The 26,982-nt window shown below is 32.2% G+C and overlaps 1 protein-coding gene across 16 annotated transcripts in view; it reads right to left on the bottom strand.

Annotated features, from left to right (window-relative positions):
* The window catches only part of Ppip5k2 (diphosphoinositol pentakisphosphate kinase 2), a 70,871-nt gene that overhangs the window by 39,272 nt on the left and 4,617 nt on the right, over positions 1-26,982 (bottom strand). For 15 of the 16 annotated variants that reach the window (XM_033767503.1, XM_033767482.1, XM_033767473.1 and 12 more), the window contains 13 exons: positions 25,858-26,236; positions 22,563-22,758; positions 19,577-19,667; positions 18,277-18,362; positions 17,066-17,220; positions 15,670-15,771; positions 13,699-13,860; positions 12,456-12,577; positions 11,204-11,305; positions 10,046-10,132; positions 9,112-9,187; positions 8,917-9,026; positions 1,584-1,669 (listed from right to left, as the gene is read on the bottom strand). In XM_033767503.1, the coding sequence (XP_033623394.1) occupies positions 1,584-1,669; positions 8,917-9,026; positions 9,112-9,187; positions 10,046-10,132; positions 11,204-11,305; positions 12,456-12,577; positions 13,699-13,860; positions 15,670-15,771; positions 17,066-17,220; positions 18,277-18,362; positions 19,577-19,667; positions 22,563-22,758; positions 25,858-25,971 (1,489 nt within the window). In that variant the 5' untranslated portion in view covers positions 25,972-26,236. The remainder of the gene's footprint in view (positions 1-1,583; positions 1,670-8,916; positions 9,027-9,111; positions 9,188-10,045; positions 10,133-11,203; positions 11,306-12,455; positions 12,578-13,698; positions 13,861-15,669; positions 15,772-17,065; positions 17,221-18,276; positions 18,363-19,576; positions 19,668-22,562; positions 22,759-25,857; positions 26,237-26,982) is intronic. The other variant, XM_033767475.1, reaches the window with a different exon arrangement.

The following is a 26,982-nucleotide window of genomic DNA, read 5'->3' on the forward strand; positions in this document are numbered from 1 at the left end:
GAAACAAAGGTAATTTAACAGAAATTTATAAACATTAAAAGAATAATGATTCATTAAAAGTGACAGAAAATTGTGCTTTCTCTTAGGACTTATTAGCAGCAGTATTATGCTTTATCATGCAGGCTGATAAGGAACTGATAGAATATAGGTAACTTACATTATTATTATATTTGTTCACAAGAAGCTTTTCTTATAAATATTAATTAAAAAAGGTAATCTGTGTTGTTTATAATCAGAAAGTGTGATAAGAACAACAGGTCAAATATTAAAGGCATGAAGATTAACAAATTCAAATACATATTAATCACTACTTCAATTTCTGCTACAATAATGCTACTGTTAATATTCCTACAGAGTGTTCTTTCTCTGAACATCTGATTATTTAATTGGGATGGATTATTACAAGTATCTAGATTTAAGGTCAAAGCAGCACAACATTTTTTGAAGTTTTTGATACACATTGCCAAATTACTGTTTAACAACTTGTATTAATCTACAAATTCTACAAGTAGGATGAAACTCTGTCATAGTATATTCACATCAACACTTTTTATTATCATTTTCAAAAAAAGAACAAAGAGATCTTCTTAGTCAGTGTGATAGCCAAGAGAGATTATTCAGATTGAGCATCCCTAATCTGAAGATCTGAAATCCAAATGCTCCAAAATCGAATGCTTTTTGATCCCTAACCCGATACCACAAGTGAAAAATTCCACACTATGGAACTTGGTCTTACATACAAAATAAGAATTTCTTATTGTTTCCTCAGGCTACAGATAAGGTACACACGTATACATATGTACACATGTACACATATGAATAAATGAGTTTTGTGTTAGAATTGGGTCCTATCCCTAAGATAGCTCATATTGCACATGAAAATGTTTCAAAATCTAAAAATGTCCAAAATTTGAAACACTTCAGATCACAAGTGTTTCAGATAAGGGATATTTGACCTATATTATTAATATTATTATAATTTTGTTTACCATCTGCATTTCTCCATGAAATGACTACTCCAACCTTGCCTTTTTCTTTTAAAAGGTAGATGAATCTGTGGACTTTGATTGATTACTCATAGGATACCAACCTTATTTAAATGTTTACTGGGAAGAAGAAAATATCTATTTAGGTTTACTGGGAAGAAGAAAATACCTATTCATTTTAGATACACATTGTATATATTTTTAAATTTTCTTTTTTGTAACTTTCTCCCTGTATTTTCTACCTTCTTCTACAAAAAGATGAAAAGCCAAACCTGTTATACAACAGTTATAAATACATAAGCTTTCTGAAACAATCTCAGAGTAAAAGGGAAGTCCCAAGTAGTTTTCAAAATAATAAATCTAACCCTTAAAGGTTAGACTAATATTTGTCCTTCACTTATTTAAAGGACAGTGGCACAATTAACACAAACTCCATTTTATTTATTTATTTTTATTCAGCATGCCAATCCCTAAGCTATTAATTAGAAGATGGGTCAAAGATATATAGATAGATAGATAGATAGATAGATAGATAGTGACTTTCTATACTATGTTTTATCTATCCGTCTATCTAAATAAATAAATAAAACACAATACCTTCCTCTTCACTAGAAGTTTTAGGACACCCATGTGGGAGGTAAGTCAATTGGACCTTACGATTTATTCCAGAAAAATGACCATACCTGAAAAACAAAATGGCAAACAGAATGGACAATATTAATTGCTGACGTAATCTCCTAAAAAAAACACTATAACTATGTGCAAAAAAGCTAATTCTCACATTCATTTTAATATCCTTTTCCATTTGTAACTACTTTAGTGAATTCTTTAAAACATCATGCAGAAAATCTGTATCATAGCCATTCTAACGCACTGTAAAATAACAAATACAAATGTTTTCTACAAAATGTAGACATTTCTGAAGAGGTGGTAAGGTTCTATAGAAATATGTAAAAGATAAAAATATACTTTAAATAAGGATATAAGTCTATAAGTGATCAAATATATAAAGCTAGAAGGAGTATTGTTAGGTGTCAATTTTACCAGATAGAGCCATAGCTTTGTATTTAAACAGCCCTAAATTGGGGGTCAAGTTAGCACTGTGGTCTTCATCCTAAGCAACAGTTCATAGAAGATCCAAATCTGATAGCTTCTTTTTATTATCTCATTGAAATTAAAAGTAAAACTAAAACAATAAACTAACCTTAATATAATAATCAATTTTGTCACATTAGGACTCCCAGTCATTTCTCCTCAGCCACAATGGAAGAGAAAAAGATCAAATTGAAGGAAATGAAAATGGGAAAGTAGGCTTCCAGGGTAAGATAGGGAAATAGAAGTAACCTTCATGTGAATCTGAGAATAAGAATGAAGCAGAAGAAATAAAATAAGTAGAAAGGGCACGGGAAAATTGTAATTTTAAAATTGTATTTTTAAGGAAAATGCAACACAGACTACAAGTTACTCTTTTCTCCTCCCTATGCTTCCTAGGCATGTTTTATTCTTCCAGGACCATTAAAACCAAAATGCTTTAGGCCAGGTGTGGTGGCGCACACCTGTAATCCCAGCACTCAGGAGGTTGAGGCAGCAGGATCACTGTGAGTTCAGACCAGCCTAGGCTACATAGTGAGACCCTGTCTCAAAAAAACCCCCCAAAAAATAAATAAATAAAAACAAAACCAAAATCCTTTAAAATAATGTAAATCCATAAATTAGCTTAGGCGAGTATAAGGCAAAAACCTGATCATAAGATAAAGAAACAGATTCAAAAGGCTCAAAGAACGTGTTTAGGCAAAACATCTTAGACTACTCCCCTTAAAGGATACCTGACAAAAAAATATAGATCCCGAACCCCAGAAAGTAGTATATCTTTCTCTTGAAGGTGCATGAAATATTATTAATTAATAATATTAATTTATGTAATTCTGCCTAATAATACATCTCTCGCTGATGTGTCCTGAAATGTTTTTGGAACAAGAATTAGGAACTGAGTTGAGATCCCACCTCATCTTTAGGGGAATTCCTTGGACCCTATTTAGTGACCAGAAGAGGTAAGAGTTAGAAAAGAGCACAGGATTTCGCTCAGTGGTGCCACCGCCTGCCTCACAAGAGCAAGATCCTGAGTCCAATCCTTGGTATTAAAAAAAAAAGAGAGAGAGAGAGAGAGAGAAAAGAGAAATTATATTTTGAAGAGAGAAAGAAGAGCTGCTCCAGCAATCAAGAAGAAAGCACTGAGAAGCAGAAAGGTAACAGGAAACAAAGTAAAAGCAGTCAGCAATGAAGAGTGGGCCTGGGGGTGAGGGCACATGGCCTTCACTCCTCACATACCAGGAGACCTGAAGGCAAATCCACAGAAGGGACAGTTGTGGAGAGGGGGAGGGTGCAGAGATTTTCTGAGTTTAAGCAATGGGAGCTCCATGGTGAAGAGCCAGGCCCTTCATGCGCAGTTTTCTGAGGGGGCTAGTTCTGAAATGGCAGGCATTAATCCCACGCAGGAGACTACTAGGTTCCTCATGCTGTTCCCTCCAGCACAGAAATGAGCGATGTTTGCTTCCCCACCCTCCAACGTTTCCATGGATTTGTTTCTGGTAGGACATTTGCCATGTCCTTTGGGCAGAGCCACCTGACCAGCCCACACACTGCCCAGCTAGTTTGAGGACAGCAGTCTCCTCAGGTGCACAGACAGAAATGCACACATACTAAAACCCTCTGGAGTGAATACAGACAGTGCTGAGGGAGATGACACACCTTGACTAGTTCTGCCCGGTGGAAAAGGTGGGCAAGACTCAGCATTCATACAGGACCAGATGGCTAAGTGTATTGGAGAGAATATATGAGGGGCTTCATTTGTGCTCCAACCCCAACCCCGAAACTGATGGGTTCTACTGCAAGCCGTAGAAAGAAACTACTGTTCCAAACACACCAGTGTGGAGAGCTTTTGGATTCTTTATTCTTTTTCTGATTTTCCCACCTTTTATCTATTTTCTTTTTTATTCTTCTAGTTTGCTTATGGGTTTGTTTGTTTGTTACTTTCATCTAATTGTGTTTATTTTTAAGTTGGATTTCTTTCCTCTCACTCTTTTCTCCTCTTTCTCATCTTATTTTTTTAAATTGGTTTCTTTCATTTTTTCCTTCCCCGACACTCTATTTTCATTACTTCATTTTTACTCCTTATAATTTCTATTAATATTTAGCCTTTCAGTTGACTGAATTCCCACTTTCTTTTCTATTGTTAATACTTCTTATAGTTAACAGTGTTGCTTTTAAATGGTTTTTAGTGTATTTCAATCTCTGGCTTAGCTTTGTGTTGTTGCTACTGCAGTTTATCTTGTCTCAGTGGTACTGGGGGTGGGTCTCAAAAGAAGACTGGTCACTAAGAAGATACTCACATAACCAGAAGACATACTTATCCCAACAGGTACATAAACCTCAGCACAGAAACATAAGAAGCATGAACAACCAAGGAAATATGATTCCTCCAAAGATCCATAACTTATCAGTAATTGAATTCAAAGATATCAAAGTGGATGAAATGCTACACAAAGAATTCAAAAGACTGATTTTTTAAAATGATCAATGATTTCAAAGAATATACAAATAAACACTGGAATGAAGTGAGGACAACAATACAGCATATAAAGGAGGAATTGTATAAAGAGATTCTGAAGGATAAAAGAAAAACCTTGAAAATGAAAATTAATAAGTCAAATTAAAAAACTCAGTGAAGGGCCCAGGGATTTAGCTCAGTGGTGCCATCGCCTGCCTCTCAAATGCAAGGAATGAAGTTTGCTCTTGGTACCAAAAAAAAAAAAAAAAAAAAAAAAAAAAAATCAGTGAAAACAAAAAACAGCATTTCATGGCTTGAACATATGGTTGATGCATTATTATGTTCAAACAACAATAAGGAAAAATGATAGGAAATCAACAATAAGTTGAAGAACTATGGGACATAGTAAAAAGACCAAACCTAAGGAATTTGGTATAGAAGAGCACTGAAGTACAGGCTAAAGGCAAAGAAAATCAATTCAGAGAAATCAAAGTGGAAAAGTTCTCAAATGTTGGGAAAGATATAGACAGACATCCAGGTGGCATGAGGGGAACACATACCCCTACGATATATATGTGTGTGTGTACACACAACATATCACAGTTGAAATGTCAAGAACACAGAATAAAGAAAGAATATTGAAAGCTACAAGAGATATATAGCAATTCAGTTATAAAGGGAAACCCTCTAAAAGCCAGGAAGATATGGAAGAATGTGTATCTAACCAAAAGAAAATAACTAGACTGCTATATCTAGCAAAGTTAATATTCAGAATTGAAGGAGACATACTTTCCAAGATAAGCATATACTAAAGCAATGCACGACCATTAAGCCAACATTGAAGAAGATAGTTAAAGAAATTCTACACAAAGAAAATGTAGATGAACAAATGAGAATTAGAAAATAACCAAACATTAGAAAAGCAACATTAAAAAAATCAATAGCCATTTTATACATCAACTAACTGAGAAAGAAATTATCAAAACTATTGTATTCACAGTCACTTCAAACAATAATAAACTAAGGAATCAATCCACTTGAAGAGGTGAAAGACAATGAAAATCATAGAAGACTGAAGAAAAAAAATTAAAGAAGACATTATAAATTGGAAACACTTCCATGTGTACGCATGGAGAAAATCAATACTATTATAATGGCCATATTACTGAAAGCAATCTAGATTCCCCAATGACATTCCTCAAAGAAATTAATTTCATATGGAAACACAAAAGCAAAACTGAGCAAAAATAGAGCAATGCTACAGCCATCCTGATTTCAAAATACAGTACACATTTCTCAGACAAAGAAGTAAAAGCAGCAAGTAAATATATGAAAAAACGTTCCACATCACTGGTCATTCGAGAGATGCAGTTGAAAACACTGAGATTCCCCCTCACCCCACAAAGAATGGCTGCTATCAGGAAATCAACCAATAACAAATGTTGGCAGGGTTGTGGGGAGAAAGGAACCCTTCTCCATTTTGGTGGGAGTGCAGACTGATGCAACCACTGTGTAAATCAATATGGAGATACCTCAAAGAGCTGGGACTAGTGGTTCCATTTGACCCAGCCATCCCTCTGCTGGGTATCTTTCCAAAAGAATTAAAAGAATCATATCACAGAGATATATGCGCACCTATGTTTATAGCGGCACAGTTTGTAATAGCTAAAACTTGGAAACAGCCCATTTGACCATCTGTTGAAAACTGGATAAAGAAGCTGTGGTTTTTCTATAAAATGGAATACTACTCAGTCATAAAGAATGAGAAATTAGATTCATTCACAGGAAAATGGATACATTTTGAGGATATACGCCTAAGTGAAATAAATAAGTCACACATGTGTAAATACTGAATAGTTTCTCTGGTGTGAACAAACTAATAGTACATAAGATCCTAATGAGATAATTGACAATGTGAAATAGGAAGAAAAGGGCTAAAGGTGTAGGGAAAGTGGGAAGGGTAGGGGAAAGGTAATAAGGGAAAGAAAAAAAATAGGAGAAACTGAAAAAATGGAAACAAAATGTTTGTAAATGAGGAGGGGAGGAGGGAGTGAAGGGAGGGCAGGGACAAGGGAAAAAATGAGAACCAAGACCTGTCATGTAAAGGTACAAGATCCCAATGAAGAATGTAAATGTACTGTATACCTAAAATGTACCAACAAAGTCAATGAGGAAAAAAAAATACAGTACAAAGCCATACAAAATAACATGATGCTGGCAAAACAAACAAACAAAATAGACATTATACTGGTGGAATAAAATAAAGGATACAGAAACAAAGCCGCAAAACTAAAGTCATCTGATTCTTGTCAAAGAGGCCAAAATATATACACTGGAGAGGACAAATGGTGCAGGGAAAACTGGATATCCATATAAAATATTTAAGCTATGTTCTTATCTTTCATCCTGCATAAAAATCAATCCAAAATGGATCAAAGGTGCTTGACTGGTAGTGCATGTACTAAAATTGGAATGATATGGAGAAGAATAAGGATAACATGCAGTTTCATGATGTGTTCCATATTAAAAATAAGTAAATACTTTGAAAAGGATCAAAGACCTAGGTATAAGACTGTGATAGTGAGCCTTTTAAAGACCAACTGCCCAAACTAGAAACCAAAACCCACTTATTTATTGCAAAGTGCCAACACTGCAATTAAGCCTGAATGTTAGGCTGCTGGGGTAATGCTGGGCAACTTGGCTCATGTGCCCACAGTGAGTTCTGTGTGACCAGTGCAGCACATGTTGCATAGGTTCACCACCACTGGTATGTTAAATTCTAGAACTGCTAGCAGAAAACACTTTAAGTCACACGCACAGGCTATGACTTCCATAGGACTCCTAAAGCACATGAGATAATAAAAACAAGGATCAAAAAATGGGACTACAGGGCCATGGATTTGGCTCTGTGGTTCTGCCACCTGCCTTGAAAGCACAAGGCCCCAAGTTCAATCTCGGGTACCAAAAACAAAAAACAAAACAAAAAAAAACCAGCAACAACAAAAATGTGACTATATCAAATATTAAAACTTTGCAGCAAAGAAAAACAATTAGCACAGTGAAGAGAATACAGAATAAGATAAAATCTTTATCAGCAACCTGTCCAACAGAAGATTAATACCTAAAATGAACAGAGAATTGAACACATTTTATACCAAAAAAATAGACAAATGAACTGAACAGACACTTCTCAAACAATGTACACATGTCCAATAAATACATGAAAAAGTGTTTAATACACTGAGTCATTAGGAAAATGCAAATTAAAACTACACTGAGATTTCATCTCACCCCCAGAATAGCTTTTAACCTTTTTTTTTTTTTTCAACTCTTCCCCATCATTGCCAATTGGATCAACTTGGGGATAGTTAAAAATTTGGGGAGGCATTTTGTTGCCTTGTTTTCTCATGTTTATTATTTTTCGTGCTAAGAGTTGAGAATAAATTAGACTGTAAATATTCCACTGTTAATATGGAGATCTCTTTAGTTAGTGTCTGCTTCCCAGTAACGTGATCTTGGCTTTGGTTGTGTAGTTATTTACACACCTCTTCAACCTATTCAATGTAATAGGGTCAGGCCTGGTTGTTGTGTTTCATGGGCAGAATCAGTACAAGGTATATCAACATGGACAGATATAACCATATGGCAATCACATTAAAATATTTTAAACATCTTAAAAAAAAACAATGAATGCCGTTGAGGATTCAGGGAAAAAGGAATCCTTCTACAATGGTAACTGTAAATTAGTACAGCCACTATAGAAATCAGTATAGAAGTTCTTCAAAAAACTAAGAATAGAACTACCATAAGATCCAGATATACTACTCCTTGGTGTATATCCAAAGGAATTAAAGTGAGCATACTAGAGGAAACCTTCATACCCATGTTGACTGTAGCACAATTCACAATGGCCAATATAAGTAGGCATCTTGGGTACCCACCAATGAAAGAAAGCATAAAGAAAAAAAATACATATGTATATGAGTATTTCTTAGCATTAGAGAATGGAAGTATATCATCTGCAGGAAAATGGAACTAGAGATCAACACGTTGAGTGAAACAAGCCAGACTCAAAAGGACAATTTTGCATGTTTTCTCTAATATGTAGAATATAAAAATAAAATAAACATAACATGAAAGTTGATGGCAGACCATCATTAGACAAAAGGAAGGAAATAAGGGGGATGGGAGCAGCGTGTAAAGGAGGGTATAGGTTGGATGGATACTATCAAAATAGAATATATGTATATATGAAAAAATGTAATATGTGAAACAGTATTCTATAAATATGATCTAATAAAGTATATTAAAATAAATAAAGTGGAAAATAATACATAAAAAAAGGGAAAAGTATCAAAATTAAGAGCTTATAAAGTTACTCACATCTCTAATACAGTCTTAAGTTGTTCAAGTTTGGACTTGTTTTCCTCAATTTCAGAATCATTATTTTGCCCTAGTTCCATAAGTAGTTGTCGTGCAATGTCAAGCACTTCCTATAAAGAAGTTAATAAACAATTGATTTTTATGTCATTTCACCATTAAAAGTTTTAAACACAACAAGAAAGCAAATATACTTGCCTGTAATTGTTTTGGTTTTTTGAGTTTTAACTTCCCTGATTTATATCCATCACACTTTTCAAAAAGATCGAAAAATCTTATAAAAAAGATGTAGCACTGTTAGTCACTTGCAATAATTAATATTCTTATCATACATTTAAATTAATAAAGTGATAGATATGACATAAGAACTCAAAAACCTGTGAATTTCACATAGTTTTCCTCTTTCACCATACTGTACCATGTCCCTCCTCTACTTTTTCCTCCCAGAGATGGGGTCTTACTATATTGCCCAAATTGGCCTGGAATTTCTTGACAAGTGATCCTCCTGCCTCAATCTCCCTTGTATATGACACTATAGTTGCACTCCACTATACCTTACTTTTGTTCCTCTACATTTACTTAAACCTTACTACTTTCATAAACCATATCAATCTAACAGTTATCATATTACTTTTTCAAGGTTTTCTCGTGATGGAAACTAAACATATAATTGTAATTTTTTTGGGGTGCTGGAATATATTCTCTGAAGTCAGTATATACAAACTAAGAAATACCTGTCAACACATATTTAAGACTTAGGTTTTCAATTCTCATCATCAAACACTGAATAAAAATACACAGCTTTCTACTGATTTTCTTGTAGAGGGCTGGAAGGTTAAAAATTCTCAAAATGCAATGCAAGAGAATGAAAAACCAAGATTAAATAGAACATCTTTACAACAATAAATGTAAGCCAGGTCAGGCTGGTATTTATGGATATTACCACAATAGTTTCCATATGCTAGCCTATACAATACTTTGATGATTTGTATGCATTCAATGGTTTAAATATTAATGCCAAATACACAGCAAGTAAAATTTTTCTATATGATGTATTAATCATAAGAACATAATATTCATCAGAATCTTAAATTTATATAATAAGTGTTAAATTATTCTTCATGAAGCATACTTTTGATGCCTCACTTCCATTTTCATTTTTTGTTTCGGTGTTCTGTCCCCATGACGTATGACAGCTATGACACATCTGAGTTCCATCCTAAAATTTAAAAAAATATATAGTCTAATAAGGATTTGTACTCAATAACTCAGATTACTATAATATCGAGATCCAGTCATTTATCTAAATTCCTCTTTTACCTTTTCAAGTTCTTCTCCGTGAAGAACAATACTTATAATAAGCTAGTCTTAATTTTATGAAATCAAACTCTGAAAAGAATTTAAGAGCTGGAAGAGGAAAGACAGTAAGACATATAATACTTTCTCATGTCAAGAGATGGCAAAGTTAACTCCAGGATAAAAGTACATGGACTCTGAATATATACCCTACAGAATTAGATTACTATAGACTGAGATTTCATTAAATCAAAACAAAGTTCTGCTAGATGGTTGTAATGTTTATAGATCTGCTAGATTTTGCCTATTGAAGAACAAGTATGTACAACTCAACTTACTGAAAGATAAAATTATTTTAAAAGTGTGCTAGAATTAAGAGGTGTGACTGAGTGCTTGCCAAAGGGTGAGCCAAACAGAATTCAACCACACATTAATAAAAATTATCTGAAAAAAAATTGTGAAGAACTTTGAAAAATTTTGGCTTAAAAACCAGAACATTTTTTCTCCCAATTGTGACTTTGCAAAATATTTAACATGTTAATATAAACCTCTCAACTGTCAATATGAAGCATTTAGTGAACTTACCTGACTTTTCAATGAGTGATTTTCCTTAGTAAAGTGTTATGAAACACTTTGACAACATTGATCTATTTTATCTCAAGGTATAACTGGAGAGAGCTTAAGTTGTATGACCATTATGAACCTTTTCAGTAATGTACCTATTGGCACGTCTTTTTGTGTTATGGCTTGATTATGTAGTTCTATAATTATTCAAGCATGTTCCAGGATTTATTTGTAAAAACATCAGAGACTTCTTTTGCTCTAGTGGACCTTTGTAAAAGCACATAATCTACTCTCCCATAATCAGACTTGATTACATGAATATATACATCATATAGTACCTATGATCATTCACAAATTTATTTTTTCTTGGAATACTATTGACTGATAAGAAAACACAAGGAATTTCTAAATGAAAAGAATTCAAACTTACATAGTCCCAGATGTAGTTGGTACAATTGGAATATCTTCAGCTTCTAAGGGTATTGACCAGGGGATATGAAATTGTGGAGCAAGCTCTCGCATTACAATGTTTCTTCAAGAAAAACAAACAAACAAACAAAAAACCCAACCCCTAAAAATTAGTTCATTTAAAGATAAAACTGGGACAGAATAATAAAGAATCATAAGGCAAACCAGTCAATACATAAAAACTCAAAGAATCAATCCAGATTAAGAAAAAACAGACCACTACTTCTAATTGGTGGATCAGCCAGTGTATTAGCTCAGTGGTTATGCCACCTGCTTCGTAAGTGTAAGGTCCCAAGTTCAATCCCTGGAAGGGAAAATAAACAAACAAACAAACAAACAAACAAACAAATAAATAAATAAATGCACTGGTGTATCAGAACACAAAAGAAATGCCACAAATTTGTGATTTACTTATGTTCTTTAGTTTTAAAATAAGCAGAACAATGAAAACATGGTAAGTAATGATAGAGGTTTTTGGTGTTGTTTATTCATGCTAAAATTTGGTGAACAATCCCCAATTTCACTTTAAAGATAAGTTTACAAATCTTTGAAACACGCTATAAAAGATGGCTCCCATTAGTAAACATTTTAAAGTATTAAGTTTCCTGTGGCTTTGTCTCTGAAATAATTTGAAATTTAAAAATACTTTGAAATTTTAAAAATAATTTTTGCTTTGCTAGTTTTCTCAATCAAGGAATGAAGGAAATAGGTTAACAAATACAAAAGTGCCATTTCTATATACAATAAATTTTTATATTCACTTGATAATTTCATGAGAATATCTTTAAGTAACAACCAGTGCTATTGTAGAAAGAACTGCAAAATGCAAAAAAAAAAAAAAATCCTGAATTTCAAATACCTCTATTTAACTAGGTAATTCATCTCATGTATACTAAATTTTGCGCAAACAGGACAATAAAACAACTATTGTATTGTTACCCTGCAAAAACTTGAGGAATGCTTTGATTAAGCATTTCTAAATCTATGAAATTAAAATCTTAAAAGGCCTTTATTTATAATGATTATAAATCAATCCATCTTTGATACCTTTAAATATAATTCAGGTTCTGGTACAGTCTTTGAGAATGTAATTTTATGAACACTGAGTTTTAATCTAGAATGCTTTAAAAAATCCTATTCATCTAATATTAACAACTATTTGGTTTCTGAAGAACTAATATACAAAGGTAAAGAGAAGAAAAATTTATACTTACCCAAGTATTTTTGCACAATCATCATAATACTTCATGGAATTTTTCACAAAACTGAAGCCATTGACATCACAGACATAGGACTGCCCATTGGCTCGTAATAGATCAAAGCCACAAACTGTTTGCTATTTAAAAGAAGTTATAAACTTTAACATTTAAATTATTATAATTCAGTTTTCCAGTCTTATTAGAACATATACTCCATAAATACCTAAAAGTATATTGTTATATGTTGGTTTGTTACTTGGTAAGAAATGAAATAAATTACTTATTTGTGGGCCAGGGATTTAGCTCAATGGCACCACACCTGCCTTGAAAGTGCAAGGTCCTGAGTTTGATCTCAAAAAAAAAAAAAAAAAAAAAAAAAAAAAAATTACTTATTTGTAACTGCAATACTCTGAGGACACATTATGTATTCTATACATTTATTTAAACTCCTGATCATGTATGTATTCTACACAGTGAAGTTCTTCATCATTCACAAGTGTCCAGAGGCAAAATAAGGGCATATTATATCAAAAAATCTTCCACTAACACTTACATTTTAAAAAGAAACAGTTTTAAAGGTTTTGATGAACAAATTTTACACTATTAGAAATTAGGTCATCTTAATCCCTCCCCCCATAAAAGGAAAAACAGTTTTAAAGACAAATTGAAGAGGAAGTTTTCAATTATCCCTGCATATCTTTCACAATCTGGCAAACAAATGAGTAAGCAGTGGAAATAAATTTGCTTTATGTAAAAGAAGAAAATCACTGAAAAGTGTAACTTTCCTGCTCAAGTTACAAGAATTTTCTTATGCTCTACATTTTATGTTCAAATTGTCATACATTAGTATAAGGTAATTTTAAGTTATAATTTTTATAATCTTAGCATAATCAAATAATTTATAAAAAATGTATTAGCCTTATTTAGAGGCTAACATGCAAAGTAAATAATATAACTGATTTTTAAAAATAGGTTAAGCAGTACCCTAACCTCTGGTTAGCTGAGTCACTCTCTGTGATTTAAATTTCTGAATAAATGGATACAATTTCCTTCCATACAATACAGGAAGATTATATTGGCATTACAATACAATATATTAGCACTAGAAGAACCCCTCAAGAAAGACATGAACAGTTGAGATGTACTAATTATGGTCTCAGCTTACTTCTCTAATTTTAAGTCCAAATAATGTCTCTTACTCAAAAAAGTATGTTAGAATTCCTTTTACAAGTGCCAAATGGCTTGTACTTCATCTTACCTTAAAAGCAAGGCAGACTTTCCAAGCAATTAATTTCTCTCGTGCATTAAGAATAACAGGGTATCTTACTTCCTTTCCTTCACTGTCTCGTTCTACCTTGCCATCAAGTGCTGGAGATTTTCGAGCTTCAGCATGAGCATAATCTGGACCCACTGTGTAAACCTTTCACAAATATTAAATATACAATGCAAATATAAAATCATGGGCAATAAGTTCCAAGAAAAAAAATCAATAATATAGTTCAGACTCAACTATTAGAAAGACCTGTCTTTCTATTTTACATGCCAAAATTTTAAATACATTGAAATATAATTATTCATATATGGCCAAATTGGTAAAATGAGATTTCACTTTCTACAGAAAACTCTGATAGCAACGATTGTATTTCCCAAATTGTTTTAGTTTAAGAAAAAAGAAATAGAAAAAACTAAAAAACATTATGGAAGGGAACCCCCCCCCCACCTAAAGAATACTAATACAGACAAGAAAAGGAAAGGCATTCTAAGCAGAGATAATGAACATAAAAGCAGAGGGATGAAACTCACATTCAGGCAAGGGAAAGTTATTTGATGTAGTTTATACTATAAGAAATGATATTTATGCTGGGGATTTAACTCAGTGGTTCAGTGGCCTGCCTTGCAAACGCAAGGACCCGAGTTCAATCCCAGGTACCAAAAAAAAAAAAAATGAGATTTATAAGACAGAGAACAGACTGAAATATCTAATTTTCCAGGCTTATGAATCTACTTTTTATTCTGAGAATTCGTCAGAGAATTTTTAAGGACAGGTTTGGTCCATGATCAAATTTGTACTTTAGTAAGAACACTCTCAGAGAAAGACTAGAAGTAAAGCTATTAAGATCTCTTTTGTTACCAGTTGAAATCCTGGATTTTTTTTTTTTTAACCACATTCCGGTTGTCACAGATCTCAAGACATCATTTATACTAATCACTGCTTGTAAACTGGGGCCATTAGAATCTCACCCTAATATGTTATTATTTAATGGCCCTTTAAAGAATCATATGTATATTATTATATCAAAAAGTTTCAGTTTTAAATATTTCAATAACTACCCTTCAATAGAAATTGTTTCCTTCCTTTATTCATTTATTCATTTCAAGATCCTGAGGACTGAAACTAGGGTCTCTGCACTGAGTGACATCTCCACTTCTTTTATGTGTGTATGTACACACACACACACACACACACACACACACACACACACACACACACACATACTTTTTTTTTTAACTTTAAGACAGGATCTCTGTTATTCTTTAAGTTCACCAGGCTGGGCTCAAATTTACGATCCTCCTTCCTTAGTCTCCCAGAGCCCTAGGAAGACAGGCATGTGCCACTGTGCCTGCTTTCATGTGTATTTTCTTTTAAGTATTCAAGAACACATTTTTTAGAGGGTCCATAGCTTCCAATTTCCAAAGGTGCTCACGGAATGAAACAAACTAAGAATCCCTAATCAAAAAGAAAGAGATCCAGAGCAGAAGTTAGAAGTAGCTACAGGGTTATCACTTTTTCTGAGATTACTGGTAAGCGCAAAACCCAAAACTAAAACCTATATAGTTTGACTTGTGGTTTTTTCCACTCGATTTATGATGGTGCAAAGATAATACACATTCAGAAACCATACTTTGAATTTTGGTCTTTTCCCAAGCCGGTGATACGTCTGTGGTCGAACACTCTCGTGATGCACGGCAGTGGCAGTGAGTCACAGCTTCTAGGCAGCCACACAATCACACACAGTCATATTCCAAGGCACACTGTGTCATTAAACTACTGTTTTCAACATGGTAAGCGTAGTAAATGTTTTTTGAATTTATGGCATGTTCAACTTTCGAAGAGTTCATCATCATGCTGTAACTTCAATTTATAAGTTAGGAGCATCTGTATTTTAACCTGTTCTAATAACATCAGTACCACTAGATATACAAGATTAAAATAAACTTTCAATCCTACCTTAACATCAGTACCATCTGTAGGCATAAACTCTTCATATATATATGAACCTGTTTTTCGTACATTGCTTTCTGGGGAATATACACTACTTCTACTGCCAATCTGAAAATAAAAGATGTCCATCAAAATAAAAAACAAATTATTTTCCTCATTTTAATAATACAACTCTTATATACTATCTATTTCAATCTTAGAAACTTTCAAATAATGGATTAATCCATATTTAACAATGCGCATCATATATTTGGTACTATATTATTTTCTGCTGTCTCTATAAATTGTATTTAAAGGGCATAAAAATACAATGAACACGAAGAACTGTTTCTAAATTTCAGCCATGTTGGTGAATGTTCTTTTTACAACTACAGCATTTTCAATTGTATAAATATACAAGAATGCATTCATTTTTCTATCAGTGTATACTTAGGTTGCTTTCCAAGCTTTGTTTGTTACAATCATGTTGCTTTAATCTTTTTTTTTTTTAAAGTATATGTGTTGCTGAAGCTAGCACAAGCTTTAAACCTTTTTTAAGCATCATACCATATGTACACAATTGTGCTTCTAAGGAATTACAAGGTGGTTCAGGCTCAGCTTTCAAAAATATTACCAAAATCTTTTAGAAACTATTTCAATAATTTAGTCTCACCAGCAATATGTAAGAGGGCCAAGTGTTCTACATTCCTGTCTGTACTTGGTGCTGTTAACCTCTAATATTTGTCACTATAATGGATACTAAAATGGTATCTCATTGTTTTTTAAATTTTATTTTATTAATACATATTTGCAATACATGAAGTTTACATTAATCTTAGGGAATACGAACTAACACATCTTGCTTTTTTATTCCTTTTCCCCTCCCAACCCTCCACATCATTATATATGTAATTTTAAATCTGATTCATTGCTAAATTAAATTGTTAAGAGGCTGAATTCCTGTCAAAATTTTTTGGGGTTATGCTTATTTCTCAACTACATCAGTATTTTTTGTTTCTGCCAAACCAAAAGTACAATTGTATCATTATATCAAATTTAACTTGAATTAAACATACATTCATATACATAAGTTATTAGTATTGCTTTTTAAATTTTTCTATGAACTCTTTATTTTTCCTAAGACTGCTTATTATTAAATGAATTTCTAGTCTTACAGAACTACAAATAAAAGGTAAATGAAAACATGTAATTTTTCATTCTATAGATAGGAATTTTATTTAACAAAATTAAATAATCACCATGACCCCTTGCTTTTCTAACACAGAATTTTATGAATTTACTCTAAATAAAACATTTCAGACTTCAATATTTAATCATAATTTTATTAAACACTTTCTATAAAATTTATATTTTTAATAAATATATTCAATGAGAAACATTATACAAAATTACAAAAGTTCACCTTTCTAAAAAGTCTTTGACTTCCACCTCCAGCAGAAGTTGGATAATAAATGTAAACATTGTGATCTTCTGCACTGACTGGCTTTTCTACAAATGGCTTTTGGAAAACTTCCCCATTCACTTCTACGTGATCTTCCCCTTCAATCAGATTGCATTCTACAAACAAATAAAATATCAAGAAAAATTACAGACCACATGACGTTATCTAGATTACTTTTTTTCTGATCCCCAAAACAATGCAATTTATTTTGCTTTCCAGCAAAACTATTTTTCAGCTTTCTTAGCAAAAGTGAATTTACCTTGCTTTAACAACATTCATGAAAAAAAAAATTTATACCAAGAATTCTCAACTGACTGCGCATTATAATTGCCCGCCCTTGGAAGCTTTTGGAAAACTACTGATACAAAAAGGGCTGGGGAGTCTAGCACAGAACACTGTTTGTTTGTTTGTTTATTTGTTTATTTATTTTTGGTACCAGGGATTGAACTCGGGTCCTTGCGCTTGCAAGGCAGGCCACCGAACTGCTGAGCTAAATCCCTGGCCCTATACAGAAATTTTTTTAAAACCTCCCTTGTGATCTGATTTGCATCCAGGGTTAAAATCTTGTTCTTTTCAATCGTCCAAAGACTAATGTCTTTGATGGTAACAACACAGTAATCATCATCAGCAGAACATTTCTCCTTGCAAATCTACATTAGCAATTAGTGCTTTTGAAATGGATGAAAGCACACTTCAGCACAGTAATTTCCTGCTCCATTTATATCTTCTATTTCCTGCCCTCATGGACAGCTTACATGTTACTTTTTAGATGACCAGGGAAAAAAGAGTAACAGTGCTTTCACATATTAATACTATTATTTCAAAATTTCTGGTTACCACATTTTTAATCTAGGCATCATAGCATGTCAAATTAGTCACTTGGTCTTTCATAATCAATACAAATCTACTAAGCAGGCAATTTGAAAATTTGCTTTTGTAATTCAAATGTAGACCAAAAAGAAGTAGGACAGATAATCCTAAATTATCAGTTAACCTTTTACCTCATAATGTTGTATTTGAATTTAATATAATGCTTGCTGGTTTAATCATTAAGAAAAATATTAAGTAAATACTATGATTTCTTTAAATTTCTTCTACTTAATTATTACAGAGAAGTAGCCAAAAGTAAGTTAAGTGGCAAAGGTAATTTGCTTAAAATCTCTTACTTTTACCTTTGGGGTTATTTGGATCACGGTTCAAAATTGCATAACGAGGAAGTAAAATACCTTCAGCTTGAAGAATACTATATACTTCTCTCCTAAGGAGAAAGAAAAACATCCCTATTGTTTTAATGCTCTATTTCATATGAGTGTATTATTGTACTTTGTAAAATACATTACTGTTCCATTATTAAAAATGTATGCATATGGAGCCTTTTGAAAAAATAAATGTGTTATTTCAAATACTCAAAATGATTTCTAAGGAAATGTTCAGCAATGAGAGTAGAAACTGAATACCTTTTTGTAGCATATTAAAATAATAATTTTAAAACAAGAATGTAAATGCTAAAAAGAAATGGGTAAATCAAGCTGATATATTTCACTCAGAATATAACCTAACCATTAAAAAAACTTACACTCAGATGATACTTAATGACATGGAGAAATATACATAGAATGCTAAGAGAAAGGTGTTTCAATATGACTTTATATACGTATTGCTCTCACAAATTAAGTACTGTATTGCTCTTTATATATGTATTACACAAAAATATAGTAGCTACAATGATGGATTAGCTTTATAATTTAACTCTTCAAACTTCTTAGAACAGGAACTTTATATATGTATATATTTGTAAAAAATATATATATACAAATATACATATAAATATATAAAAAATATATATATACATACACAAACATGTACTTGCGTAAACCAAGGAAAATTGTTTTAAATGTTTGCAGAGTAATCTATTGTCTGAGAGCATAGAAAAAACAAAAAATAAAAACATAAGACTAGAGGGTCTTCTACTTTATAAAATATTTTCACATATAATCTCATAATGGTTATACAAAAAATTAAATGCTGGTGAAATTGTTAGGGTAGCTATCAGTGAAACATCGATTAAAATATATAACACATTTTATATTTCTAAAATAAATATATTCTTTTGGTTTGTTCAATGAATGCTAAGATAAATAATAAAATTTTTAAAAAGTATATTTTACCATTAAAAATACAGTTATAGACACATTATAGAAAAACTAATCTTCCATGGTTTATTAGGCTTTGGAAATTGCTTGTCTAGCTACCTGGAGAACTATTTATCACTTCTGAAACATTTGTTAATTTCCTTAATAAGTTTTCTCATCAGTAAAAGTAGTTAATAAATATCTACTTCTGAGCATTACTTTAAGAATACAATGAGTTAATATCCGTGAAAATATCTGATGCCATGTCAGTGTGTGTGGCAGTACATACTAATTAAATGTTCATTTTCCTTCCCTTAATTTAGCCAACTTTACCACTCACCTATCTTGTATGAGATACTGCATATTCAAGTCATTGATTACAAATGGATTCCTGAGTCTGGCATAGGCAACAGCTTTGTCCAGTGGAAATCCTAAAAACACATATTATTAACATATTTTGTACAATCTCAAGATAAATTGACATCTATAACTTTAGTAACTTCAACTGATGCCATTGCTCATAAAAGAATAATTTCATTATGCACAGACTGCCTTCTATAAAAGGTATAGAATATATAGACTGATTTAACTTGTACTATTAAATCTCATTTTTTCCTAGTTAATGTCATTGATAAGGCAAATCAAGTCAGTGATTATGTAACCAAATCAGAGTACTGAAATGTTACTTGATGTATGATTAAAGTTATCTGATAACCTTGTGTAAAAGAAAAAATCTATATATAAATAACAGAAGTGTATCACAATCACCCAATGATTTTTTAACTACATTGTATATATAATTCTTTTTCATTTGATATTTGCATGTCTATACATATAAATGAGTTGATATTCAAAGAACTTATGTAACTTTCAAAATAGGAATTATAAAAATTAACTCACATGCAACACACGTGCTGAAAATATAAAATAAATGAGCACATTCATGCTGTTGCTAAATCACTGTTGGACAACAAAATTAATTTCTTAAAATTTCTAGACTTTCATAAAATTACTAGTTACAATGTAATCAAATCAAATGGCAGACATGGTAAAATACAGCATAAAAAAATCTAAAGAATTAATGTCTACTCTGAGCGACATCCACAGCCTTTTTTCATTTTGAAAAAGGATCTCCCTAAGCCCAAGTAGAGATTGGATTCGAAATCTTCCTAATTCAGCCTTACAGAGTACAGGGATTATAGGAATCTACCACTTACATTCTGCTAAGAACTTTAATGTTCACATTTAACTCTTGATATTGACAGTGAAAGTCTCTAGTAGTATCCACCAATATACATTATTAACACAGGCAGTAGATCCAAGCATGGTGGTGCATGCCTATAGTCCTAGCACTCAGGACGCTAAGGCAGGAAGACAGCTTGAGCCTAGGAATTTGAGACCAGCCTAGTATTTAAGAGTTTAAACTATGGCCAGGGATATAGCTCAGTGGCACCACGTCTGCCTCGCAAGTACAAGGTGCTGAGTTCAATCCCGGGTACCAAGATAAAGAAAAAAAAGAGTAAAAGTAGTTCATAACCTGGCTCCATCTTTCATTAGCTATGTAACCTCAGGCAAACTTATTTAACATCTCCCCCCAACCTCGGAATGAACTCTGGACCTTATGCTTACGAAGCAGGCAGTTGAATCACTGAGCTAAATCCCTAGCCCTATTTAACACCTGTAAACCTATGATCCCAATCATAAATGAGCCTATCAGTCTTACCTCGTAGGATTGTAAAGAAATTAAATAAAAATTATGCTAGTACAGTAACTGGCATAGTAAGTGCTCAATAAATGCTACCTGCTATTCCTTATGTGACAATATCTTAATGAATACCTTTTTTTATAGAAAATGATAAAAATAGCAAGCAGGTACAACTTCAGGATTTAACTAATGAGCACTAAGCATATCAGTAAAGACATTATTTTTGTATATTAGAAGAGAAAGCACTAGCACATACTAAAATTTAAAAACAAAACAAAAAAGCTATGTTTTCTTAAACAAGATTTATTCCTAAAAACCTTAGTTTTTAAAATTTAAGCAGGTACTCTATGCTAAGAATCTGCCATAAATTACATATTCTCCGAAGTCCTGTAGTACTCTCAGAATTTCTCTCTTGCAAAGATATCTCAGATTTCAAACCTCCTAACAGAATTTAACAAATAGAACAGAGCTATAGTCAGTTCCCTGCTTTTATTGCTGTTAAAGAGGAACATTTTCCTTATCAAGAAAATGTATGGGATGTGGCTTAGATATAGCACCCATCTTTCAGATGCAGTTTTTACAGAATCACGTGGCTGTGAAGGAAAAACATCTTACCTTCAATATATGCAAGTTTTAAAGTTATATGAAAGAAGAGGTGTCACAAATTTGATTCTCCATTTAATAATGAAAATCAATTTACACTATAGGAGCACAAAGTCTCATCCTCCCCTGCTTCCTGTTGAAGTGCAACTTTAACAGCTGTGACTACAAATTTTAGTAACAAGGACAATTAAATACCATGTGAACATGTTTATCATTTTTTTTTCTTTTTTTGGTATTGGGGATCGAACTCAGGATCTTGTGCTTGAGAAGCAGGTCGCAGCAGAACCACTGAGCTAAATCCCCTGCCCTGAATATGTTTATAAAGAAAAACATTTTTAAATTATAGTTCTTAGTGGGAAATTCACCAAATTCATAGATTTTTAGGTTATAAATTTTCAGATATACACTGAGCAATAATTCTGATTAGTGAATTTTACTATAACACTTAACTGATATTTCTGATTAGTAAAGGTTAGTAAAATCTAAAATGGTAAATATTAAGTTCTTTAGAAATAAGGTATACATATAGATATGAAGAATGATAAGATTATTTTCTATATGGCAAAAAATAGGGCTTAAAATATGCAATAGTTCAAGAGTTTATCCCAGAAACTCAAATGCAAACAAAGAAATATGTTCAAAGGGCTGATTACAGCCTTGGTTTAGTGATGAAAACTGAAATTTACCCAAATATTCAGATATTAGGTAACTACGTTATGGTACATATACCCAATGATATACTAAGCTACATTAAAATTGAGGTTATTGAAGAATGATAGAGGGATAACAACCCCTCTTGATAAAACTAAAAAAAGTTAAATATATACTTACACGTACACTATGACACTAATTAAAACAAAATACAGTAGAAAGCTGGAAAGAAATGTATTAAAATGTTGACACCACTTATCTATGAGAGTGGGTTAGTTTTATTTTATTTTTGTTTTACCTAATATTCTATAATTATGTAGTCATTTTTAAATAAAAAATGATAAAGGAGATCCCTTTTCTTTAATACCTTTAGAATGGAAAGAAATAAGACAATCACATAAAGGCCAATTTTCCACTGGTTCATTCAATATAACTTCCTCTTCAAATACTACTACTGTGATATATTTAAATAAGGAGATCCGTTCCAGAATTTCCTTCATTGGTTTGGATTTAGATTTCTTTGCCATGGAACATATTCCAACTATAATCTGCCTTTCTGGAGGCTAAAACAGAAACAAAATTAAAAATCAAGTTAACTTAATATGAACTCTAAAACATAGCTGTCTTAATTTCATTTCAGAAGTAGATGAGGCATGTGATAAATCAATAAAAGTGACACATTAATCAAAAAATCATTTCAAAAATTTTTTTATCATAATAGAAACTTTTAAACAAAATAAATTTTCCACAAAAGGAGAAGCTGAAGAAAACCACTTTCAGAACCTTATTACAATTTTCAATCAAGCTTAATACTTAAACAAATTCCCCTTCTTTAACTGCCGCTAGCATTTGTGTACCTTCCTCGGGGCAGAAAAGGGCAAATGATGGCCAATATGCATCTAACCTAAGTGAAAGGGCCAGTGGAAATAAGATAAGGAAATTTCTTGCCTAAAATAAGATACAGTTCCAACTACAAAGTTATGAGGCATTCAGGGACAATACTCTTGTCTACTGAGCTGCAGAATTAGTTGGTCACAAATGACAAATTCAATGGAAGTTTTAGAGAAAGTCACATTGCTAACAGCACGATTCTTTGACACTCCAATCGTCATACTCAATATTCCTACTTATGGCTCAAATATCATAAATTAGTCTACACTAAAAAGGCAGAAGATAGAAACAGTAACAATCAGTAGCTCAAGGATTCATAAAATTATTCTAGGTTCTTTCTGGGGTCTTAGCATTGAAGCATTTAGAAATTTATCAACTTATAGAAAGCTGTGTCCAGTTTGTCATTTCTTCTCTTTTACATTTTATATATTTCACATGACATTATAATCTAAGGTCTAAAGTGTATGAGACTTTCTTTATCTAAGAATTTAATATGAAAATAAAATTGGATAGCACAGGAATTAAATGGTTCTTCTTTATACCAAGACCTATATTTCTACATTGCTTCTTCTAACTCATGAAATTTAGTATTTACATCTGTATTTGTATTTGATTATAAATTGTAACCTTCCTGGGATCTGCTCTTTATTTTCTCTGCTCATCTACTTTTATGTCCCCTTATTCAATTTATTCCTGATCAAAAAGTCTTGCTATAGCTCATTATAATATTCCTTCAGTCTTTTTCCCAGGACAAAAGTACTCAGCCTAATATTTAATATTACTTTAATCTTAAAAAAAAAGAAAACTAATATATTGCATTGTTCTATCACAAATCTATGTAACAAATATGTGTTTATTGGCTAAGATTACCAGGAAACATTCACATTAAAAATATGAATAAACAAGTCTATATTTTAAGAAACAATTAACAAAATTTTCTTATTAGGGAAAACCTAATTTTTAAACAAATAACTTTTAAAACAAATCTGAGTTATTTTGTCAGATTTAATTTCTAACAAAACAGATGTTCATTTTGAAATCTTAACAAGAGAACAATTTGGAATAAAACATTTTTGAAGCCACAGGTCAAATGAACCAAATAAAGCTCTTTGAAAGTGACAACTGGGAATCATTTATGCAAGTTCAGTTTATCACTAATAATCCAGGAACTATACTAAGTGCTGAAGATTACATACACAAAAGTAGCTGTTCTCAAAGTACTTTGAGTGTAATAGGCAATACAGTATACTGTAAAATGGAACAGATGTACATATCAAAGTACTGACATAGTACTAAGTGATCAAATTTCTCATGCTGAAAAGAGCAAATAGAGTGGGAAGTGTGAAAGGCAGTTTTCAAGAAATCTGAGCACAGTTTTGAAGATTAAGACATAATTCACAAATTCACCAAGTACCCTAAATAGGGTTATGTCAGAGAAATCAAGAAGCACACACAAGAACACAATGGTGTAGTTCAAAAGCATTGAATAAATATATGAAAATAAAAATTTTGATGTTACTGAAACATAAAAGGTTGAAAGGATGGGAAAGAACACTAGAAGAAAGGGGTAAAGCCAATATAAGCTGAGTCAATAGTACTTTCTAGTCTGAGCGAGCCACAGAAGCCCTGCTTTCTTTTATGTCTTTCTTTTGTATCTTTTTTTAATGTACTTTCTTTTATGTTGTCTACATAACACTTCAGATTGAGAAAAGTTCTGAATGCTAACAGAAAACCTTAAAAATTATTATCTGTTCAGAGTTACTGGGTGCTTACCCCTGAAGTCTGTGGCATAGAAGGTTTTAAATTGGTGATAGTCCGATTTGCATTTCATATATATGTGTGTGTGTGTGTGTGTGTGTGTGTGTGTGTGTGTGTGTGTGTGTGTGTGTGTAACTCCACTGTAAACAACATTGTTCTTACTACTTTTGGCTTGACTTTTACTTCTTTCACCAAGAGTAACAGATTTTTCTTTTAAAATAAAAATTGCTTTCCAATTTAAAATACAAGCAGCATAAACATTTTAAGTCTGCATTTTATATCAGTCCTCAGAATACAGCAATCTCTACTTACAAAAAGAAGGCAATGAGTAAGAAAAATGTTGGGCTGATGCAACTGTAGCAAAATGAATATAATAGATGGGTGTCATTCCTAAGATCCAGCACCGGTGTAACATTCTAATATATCAGAAAAAACACAATGAGCACACACACACACACACACACACACACACACACACACAAGGATACTTGAGATAGCCTCTTCCGGCCACTTATTTTGTGAACTTCTGAACTGTTAATAGCAGTAACTTTGGTTCAACTAGTACTTTCGCTGGCAACATTAAACTTAACAAATTTGGTTAGTCGCCCTTCTATTTCTTTATCTTGATATATTTGTTGTACATTTTATATACAAGAAACCTTTTTGATTTATGGCCCAGATTTCTGTTTTTCTTAGTCACTACTACTACTCAATCCTGAGTTACACTATGCACATTACTGCAAGAAACTAAATTAAGCATCATTAAACAACTTAGAAATCTCATCCCTAACTATATTTACTGTAGTATTTCTTTTTTTTTTTTTTACTATTTCTTGATTCACCATCAATTCAATAACATCATTCATAAAACAAAAAATACATTTCAGTATAAAAATTTCTAACACATTTGTAAATGAAAAAAGTTTCGATTTAAAAGCATAGTATTCATTCACATTAGCAGTAATCAGTAAAATCCTATATTGTCTTGGTCTGCCACCAAACAAACAACTTACAGACTCATCTTCTTCCTCTTCCTCTTCATCTGCATGGTGGAAGAAATGCCGATAACTTCCAGGATTTATTTCTGTATCTTCAGGTCCAACAAAGAATCTGGGAGCTTCACTCATTCTGATTTCATTCGGTAGAGATATAATTTAAATGATCTGTATTAAATATGCTTCTGCATAAAATAGTATCGGAAAAAGGATTTTTCTATACTAGTTGGCACATGTATCTGCTGAATTTTGTTTCTGCTTATACAATCACCGGAAACTGTGATGACAGTTAGTTGGCAAAAGCTCTTTTGTTCTCAGATATCAGTGCTTCATTGTTGATATGTTTAAAATACAGTGAGGCTATTGCTTCCCTGAGTTGATACAGCAATCTTTTTACCTAAAATGCCATAAAAAAAATTAATTTGGAGAGTGTCCTTCAAAAATATGCATGTAAAAATAACTTTAAATGATACAAAACCAGCACCAATAACTTCACGAATACCGTCAAAATGAAAATATATCTTCTTTTACAAAATTAAGAAAAAAAGATTGTAATACCCAGTAAAACATACCATGGAAATTTGATATAATACAAAATAACTAAAGAATCTATACAAAATTCCTCAAGTTCAAAAGTATCTAACAAATTAAGAGAAAATTATTCAAAAAAATTTTAAAATTACATTAATAGCTAAATCCCTCAGTACATATTTCAGAAGTATCTGAATGGAAAAATACAGATAAAATATAAGGTGGACCCTGAACTGAACATTCATCTGAAATTACATTGACTCAATTAGAAAACAGCTTTTGCTAGGCATGGTGGAGTAAATTCGTAATCCAAGCATTCTAGAAGTCTATGGCAGTAGAATCACAAGTTCAAGCCTAAACTGAGTAACTCAGTGAATTTGTGAGAATGTTTCAGCACAAAAAAACTTAAAAATGCACTGGCGATGTAGCTCAGTACAAAGGCCCTGTGTTCAAAACCTAATTCCACAAGAAATAAATAGTTATTTAGAGGATATAACTTCATCCTGGTCTTATATATAAATCAACAATGATAACAACAACAAAGATTACTGGGAAAATAAAATTTCATTCTAACAACACCTCTTAAACTTAGCAAATTGTATATTTGTGAGT

Source organism: Fukomys damarensis, unplaced genomic scaffold (assembly GCF_012274545.1).
Source record: "Fukomys damarensis isolate Sample0158 unplaced genomic scaffold, DMR_v1.0_HiC HiC_scaffold_3, whole genome shotgun sequence".
Classification (NCBI taxonomy): Eukaryota; Metazoa; Chordata; class Mammalia; order Rodentia; family Bathyergidae; genus Fukomys; species Fukomys damarensis.